We start from the raw sequence: 7,338 nt of genomic DNA, 5'->3' as shown, positions 1-7,338 counted from the left end.
CACGTGCAGTGTGACTGAAACTTCGTGGCCCATGCGCAGAAGTCGGTATTTTGTGGAAGAGCCACACTCAAGGGGCCAAAGAACCGCATGTGGCTCGCGAGCCGCGGTTTGCCGAACCGCAGTTTGCCGACCACTGGGCTAGGGCAGTAGGCAATACCTTTTCAATGAACACTTAAATCAGTAAATTATTTTTTCCTTCCCATAAAGTTTGTTTTTTGAAAAAGCATTATAGGAGAGTTAGGAAAACACAGTAATGTTTAAAGAAGAAAATGTTAATTACACTGGCAAACTCTAAAAACACCACCGTTAACATTTTCTTCCCAGGCATTTTAGAAAAACACAGGTTGGATCGTAATGTGCACATAATTTATCTTCGGCTTTGAAGTCCAGGAACACCCTCAGCATTGAACTCCTGTTACTAAAAAACCTCGTCTAAAATATTTCAGTGGCGAAAACCATTCTGCTTTATAGCTGGATGACAATTGCCAGACATCATTGTTGGTCATCTTGCCATAGGCAGTTAGACATGAGCAGAGGAAGATGTGGGCCAGAACAGAAGGTCCCCAGGATGGACAGCCCCAGGTGCCTAGCAGTGGACAGTCAGTTACTAGTATAGGGCGGGACCTCCCCCAGGGTGACTTCTCCTCCCCCAGCATATGGCTGGTCAGGAGGTTGGACCCCCTGACCTGTCCTCCCTGAGATAACATCTGGGCCTCAGTGTATTTCAGCTCCAGGCCCAGATAAGCAACAAAACCAGCCACTGCTGTTCCAGCTGCCTGGAATAATGACCCCCTGCCCTGGTGCCAGCCAACCCATCAGTGGAGACCACAAAACCCATTTTTTTTTTGCCAGCTCTGTGATAATGGAGCCTTGTAAAGATTTCCCCTTTGGGTGCTCTCCCTCCCTCCCTCCCTAGAGCAGGCTTGCTGGGGCCTTTCCCTCTCCCCTTCCCTCCCCCCTCCTCCCTTCCCCCAGGCACATCACCATTAGCTTCCTCTCTCCCAAGCTCCAAGGGCCCCTCCTTTACCTCCATAACCCATTTCCTAAGCCCCTTTCTTCTAGGAATTACTTCCACCTCTGCAATTCACCCCATAAATGTTCTCTTACAGTTTGGGTCTCGCTCTGAGTTTTCCTAGCCACAGAACCCTAGTACTGAGGTTGCTGAACCCAGGTCCTGTCTAACCAAATGGGTCTGAACCCAGGTTTGGTGAGACCCTGGTGCCGTTTCCACCGCCCACAGCATTCTGGCTGGTTCCGGTTGTTATTGCACTATTATACATAACACTGCAGTGAACATCTCTGTGCTTACAACGCTTTTCCTGTGTTTCTTTCATTTCTTTAGGACACGGCCCAGACATCCAGTTCCCAGCTTAAAGGGTATGACTATTGTGCTATAATGTGGGCCGGAAGGTCATACCTGCATTTACTTCTTTGTGTCATGTTCCCTTAAACCTCAGAGCAACGATGTGAAACAAACCACCACATACGTGGTGTCTTAAAGCTGAAAACATGAGGAAGCAGCAGTCAGCTTTTTCACATTTCCTCCACTTTATGGGGGTCGGGGGTTATTACAGAGAGGGCGGGAAGGGGGAAACTGGGCTCAGAGACAGTGGTCTCCCAGTCCAAATACGGAAAAAGAAACCGACAGGTAGCTGAGATATACGTGCAAATCGATATGCGAACCTCAGGACCAGGACAGCGAGCTGCCTTTTCATGCAGCCTGTGAGTCCAAAGCCTCACTCTCCGAGTTTACAGGAGAAAGAACACCTTTGCACTTAAAAACAGACGGATAAACGGAATCTCTCACCTTTCGGAGTCTTGCGAGGAGACCTGCTACGTGCTCGTGCTGCTCCGACCGGGCGAGATCTTCTGCTGTCTTCCCATCCTGCCGGAGGAAAATGATTAGTTTCCTTCCTTCTCAACAGAGAGTGTGCGATCCACACGCCCTTTCCGTCATCGGAGGCAGAAACAGAACAGGAGGCAGAAGCAAAGACGGTGGCCAGACAGAGCGCACCCGGCTTACTCCCTCTCAGGGGATCCTCATTTCACTTGACTGTGCAGGGAGGGAAGAGAAGTAGGAAGAAGTCGTGCATTGGCGTTTTGAGGTCCCCCCCGCCCCCGCCCCGTTTTCATCGTACTCAGCACCTCATTAGCAGGCAGACTACTTGGTGAACTGAATCCTTTTCCAATTAGGCAGACAATAAAGATGGTCATTAGACACCAAATTCCAGTTAGCATCAGCTAACATCTTAAAATACTTCCAGAGGCCACCTCACCACCGATGTCATGCTAGTTACTAGTCACTGCTGTGCATTCAAAGAAAGGTTTTGTTTAACAGACAATTATATCCACAGACTTTCATTGAATGTAAAAGAAGGATGTGGGCAACAAGGATAAGGGGCCCCATGTTAAACCTGACAAGCTCAGGGGAGGCCTGCACGGCGGTGTTACAAACTCAGACCGAACGTAACCACTTAGGATGGACTGAAATTCAAACGTTCTAACTACAAGTGAGTCAGGGAGGGTAGTCCTGTTTTAGGCCTGTATCTCCCCTGACAAAGGGCAATCTTTAGCTTAATTGAGCCTGTCTATTGTCTTTTTGCATCTATGGTAGCGTACTTTTGGAATGTCAGAGTATCCCCTTTTTTCCAGACCCCTCAGGGCACAATCTCCCACCAGAGCACAGACCACAGAACCCTTCATTGTCACTGTTAACTATCCTCTACCCACCTATTTAAAAGTATGTGTCTCTCCTTTTACTTTTTATCCAATCTCAGAGATTCCCACCTCCCACGTGCCTAATCCTCCGGCATCCCTAATCTATCACCAACGGTTTCATGTGACACCCTTACATTTTCCTCCTTTGATTCTATGTATAAAACGGTGCAAAACCGCCATTCTCAGGAGCATTTTCTCAATCCACTGAGAATTTGATTCCTTGCAACTGTCAAGTTTGATTCAAATAAACGCATAAGAATTCTTACAGTTTTGGACGCTCCTTACATCAACAAGGATATAAATAAGGGCTCATGGATGGTACTTTGTTGTTTACTTTTTAATTAGAAAATTTCCATGGGGCTGCAGTGCCATACTACCCGAGTTCATTTGTTTGGTGCCATGAACGTGCACGACGGTGGCTAAGATTTCCTGAGCTCCTCCCAAGCATCCCCCTGGTCCAGCTCTCACGGCTTTGTGTGCTCACGCAGTCACTCATGGGAGGCGGGAACTACAGCTGTTCCCAGGCCGCCCAGGAGGACACGAGGCCGAGGCCCTGCTCTGCTGCCGTTTTAGAAATCATTATACATTTAAAGTAGAAACGACGAGGAGCAATTTCCACATAAATAAAAGCAACGTTTTTAAACAAGAAGAACAAGAAGCCTTTGGGCCCATGTCTCAGTGCTTGGCAGTAGCCAGGTCCCATCCCCACGGGAAGCTGAGAAATGCCCGTCTGTCCAAGAGCACACCTTCCCATCGCTCACAGCCAGTCGCTCTCTGAGCCACGCGTGGGGTCCCAGTCAACCAGTGTTTCTCAACCTCAACATGACTGACATTTCGCACGGTCATGCTCAGTGTGGGGGCCTGTCCCTGCACCCTGGGATGTCTGGCAGCATCCCTGGCCTCACCTCTAGATGGCGGCAGCATTCCTCTTCTCCACTGGCGACACCCTCGGTGTCTCCAGCCGCTCCCCAGGGGCAAAGTGCCAGGTGAGAACCAGCACCTTGGGCTGAAGCTGGAGCTCAGATGGGTGCTGGGAGGAGGCGTGCCTACAGTCCTGTGTCACCGCTCTCTGCTCCCCAAGACTTCCGAAAAGTGTCCAATGGGCAGGCGGGGCTTCTAGTTTGCTTTGGGGATGCATTAGGTGCCACGTCAGGGCTCATGGCAAACTGGTTAGATCCTTACTGACATGGTAAGAGAAGGACTCAGCGGCTCCCAGACTCCACTGCACAGGGAATCACTGGGGTCTTTAAGAACCCCCCCTGCCAGGTCTGGAGTGAGGAGCGGGGAGTGGGGAGTGAGGGGAACTCACTTAAAAATAACTCGCAGGCCTGCTAGCAGAGCCAGGCTTCTAAACAAGGGACAGCAGCTCTCGTCAACTGTCGCCCACACACCCAGGGCCCCTTCCTCCTCCCTCTCCGACAGCCAAGGCACCTCCAGTGCCCTGCACGGAGGGGGAGCATTTAGGAAAGAACACACACATCTAATAAAACCGGCAAAGGCACAGTTACGTAACACGGGGAACAAAAAGGCCCCTGGGAGGCAGCAGCATTCCCGGCGAGAGGAGAGGAGGAGCCCTGAGGAGATGCCACCCCGGCTTGTGTGGGCACAGGTTCCGCACTGCAGGCAGGGGCCAGCGCTTGGCAGCAGCTCGCCTGCTCCAGGTGCCGCTGCCAGGCCAGCCTTCACCGAGGCCTTTCCCTGCCGCAGGGCTACTCACCGAGGTCAGCGCCTCCACGTTGGCGCCCGTCAGACAGAGGTAGCGGACCACGTCGAGAATCCCGTTGTTGGCGGCCAGGTGCAGGGGTGTGCGGCCATACTGCAAGACAGAGAGGCCCCGGAGGGTTCTGAGGATGGTGGGCTGGCCCACTGCGAGGGGTCTGGGACCCACCAGAAAGAAGCAGGAGGCGTGGCCTGCTTTTGCAGAAACTCGCATCTCCTGGAGGAGGCAAGCCAAGCACAACGTTCTCAAGTGTTTTTTTTTTTCAGTTAAAAGAGTAACTTCAAAGGGTGAAAGAGTGGGAGGCTTATCATAAGGTAATTAAGTCTCTTGCTGCGCTGGCATAAAGGAGGGTTCAGTCAGGGCTTAAGGGCCGGCCCCCAGGTTCCAGAAAGATCTGCACCACAGTTCACATTTAGACTCAGCGAGGGACGAAGGGACGGGAGGACAGCCACTGAAGGCACACTGATGAGGTCATGCCCACCTTTAAAAAAAAATTTTTTTTAAAAATTGATTTCAGAGAGGAAGGGAGAGGGAGAAAGAGATAGAAACATCAATGATGAGAGAGAATCATCCACTGGCTGCCTCCTGCTCACCCCACACTGGGGATCAAGCCTGAAACCCACGCATGTGCTCCGGGCCAGAATCGAACCCGGGACCCTTTAGTCCGCAGCCGACACTCTATGCACTGAGGCAAACCGGCTAGGCATGCCCACCATTTTTAAAAAAATGTCTATGGTTCCCAAATTGTGTAACTAGGCACGTCCAGGCGCTGCAGTTGACTCCTGGAGGCATGTTAAATATTTTAAATTTCTGATGAAACCAGCAGGTGGGACACCAGGTGAGCTACTAGCTCCAGGTAGTGAGGGTCTCAGCGTTGGGTTGTACTGTCTTCCTTTCACTGACACCAGCGGGGCCTTGGCGGTTACTGTGATAAGGAGCAAGCGCATTTTGAGAAAATTAATGTTCAATCTGAGTCCAAGATGTGAGGGGCGGTGAGAACATCCCATTAGTACATAACTGTGGTTATGTAAGAATGACATTAACCTACTCGTTTTCTTTCGATTATGTGAATCATTCATTGCAACGGCTACTAACTTGTTAGGATATAAAGACTTACTAAGCTGTTTAGACTGAGCCACTTAATAAACAGAACTGTTAGGTATTTCTTTGGCCCTGGGGGAACCACGAAAAAATTACTGAGACACAACAGATGCTGGGAACCAAGAAAGTTAGGGTATCTCTGTCTTCTATTGTTTATTTGCAAATAGAGGTTTTTCTGTTATGAAGTTAACACAGGCTCATTTGAAATGTCCCAGCAACGTGGAAGGATAAACGGTAGAAAACAGAAGTCCTCCTTCCCTACTCCATCCCTCCCCTGCCCCTGCTCAGAGCTGGCCCTACTTAACACTCTGGGGCATTTCCTCCCAAGCTTTTACCTATGAATCCACAAAAGGACATACATTGTTTGAAAAGTCCAGACGTAATCATCCTCCAATTCTATTCTGTCACCTGCTTCGTGCACCTAGCAATTGGTTGTGAACACTTTTCCATGTGTCACTAAACCTTCTTTCGGACGCCTGACTAATGCCCACGACATGGACATGCCACAGTCATTTGCCAGCCCACTGCGGAGGGACACTGAAGGCCGTCCCACTCCTTGCCATTGTGAATAACCCTGCAAGGTGTGTGCCTGTTTATGTTTTGTCTACTGTTATCTTCTAGAGCAACTTAGAAAGCAGCACCCACAGTACCTACACCACATGTCAGCTACAGGGGCCTCCAGACAGCCCCTAAACACACACATATGCTTCCCTTGGTCTGCAATGCAGTCTCCCCTCTTCATCTGTCAAACTCCCAATCATTTTAAGGGATTGCCCCTGAAAAGCTTTTCCTAGTTTCCTTAATGTCCAGATGTCAGCGTTTCCATAGCGCCCGTGCGTCTGTCATTGCCGTGATTGAGACATGAGATGCTATTACACTGAGAAGCAAAAATAAAAGAGAGAGAGAGAGAGAGAGAGAGAGAAGCAGCCTGAGGGCAAGAGCTATCACCCTGCTGCCCACAAGCTCCCTCCCACGGGCCTGGCACAGTGCTGTCCGAGCCGGGAAGCGATAAACACCTGATGGGCACGAAATCCTCTCTCACGCTCCGGATGCACGTGTGTGTGCATCTGTGTGTACATGTGCTTGTGTACCACACGATTCTCTCTCTGAACTGATGAGAAAAGGCAACATGAAAGGAATAAAGAGTTAAGGGCTGTGTGCTCTGCATCGTCTAGTTCCTGCTCACGTGTTCCCTAACATGGCCGTGCTCAACAGCCACTCCCCCGATTTTCATACGAGGAAAGCGAAGACTAAGAATTGTCTATTACACTATGAGTGTGGAAGGTAGTGACAAGTTGCTGTCACATCCTGGTGATAGGGGTGGCATCTGAATGGCATTTTTACCTCTGGGGGAACTGAATCCAAGTAAGGAACAGGCACACCACAGGGAAGGAGCGACAGTCTGTCCGCAGGCGTGGGCTGTCACTGTGCCGTGTCCCAAAATCCTGACAGCCAGTGACTAGGGTGAGTCCATGGGAAGCCAGCTGTGCTTTCTGGGGGAAATAATACCTTCCTCTTACCTTCCTGCACATCTTTTCAAAATATATTTTATTGATTTTTTACAGAGAGGAAGAAAGAGAGATAGAGAGTTAGAAACATCGACGAGAGAGAAACATCGATCAACTGCCTCCTGCACATCTCCTACTGGGGATGTGCCCGCAACCAAGGTACATGCCCTTGACCTGAATCGAACCTGGGACCTTTCAGTCCGCAGGCCGACGCTCTAGCCACTGAGCCAAACCGGTTTTGGCCTGCACATCTTTTAAGTTCTTCTAGAGTCCCTGTTATCTTTCAAAAAA

General features: G+C 50.1%; 1 protein-coding gene across 1 annotated transcript in view; it reads right to left on the bottom strand.

Annotated features, from left to right (window-relative positions):
- DAPK1 (death-associated protein kinase 1) overlaps positions 1–7,338 on the bottom strand; it is a 172,729-nt gene that overhangs the window by 30,762 nt on the left and 134,629 nt on the right. The window contains exons 18-19 of the mRNA XM_006759499.2: positions 4,436–4,534; positions 1,808–1,885 (exon numbers count right to left, since the gene is read on the bottom strand). Of these exons, the coding sequence (XP_006759562.1) occupies positions 1,808–1,885; positions 4,436–4,534 (177 nt within the window). The remainder of the gene's footprint in view (positions 1–1,807; positions 1,886–4,435; positions 4,535–7,338) is intronic.

The sequence above is a fragment of the Myotis davidii genome, unplaced genomic scaffold, assembly GCF_000327345.1.
Source record: "Myotis davidii unplaced genomic scaffold, ASM32734v1 scaffold556, whole genome shotgun sequence".
NCBI classification, from domain to species: Eukaryota; Metazoa; Chordata; class Mammalia; order Chiroptera; family Vespertilionidae; genus Myotis; species Myotis davidii.
This window is presented reverse-complemented; position numbering and strand designations above follow the sequence as displayed.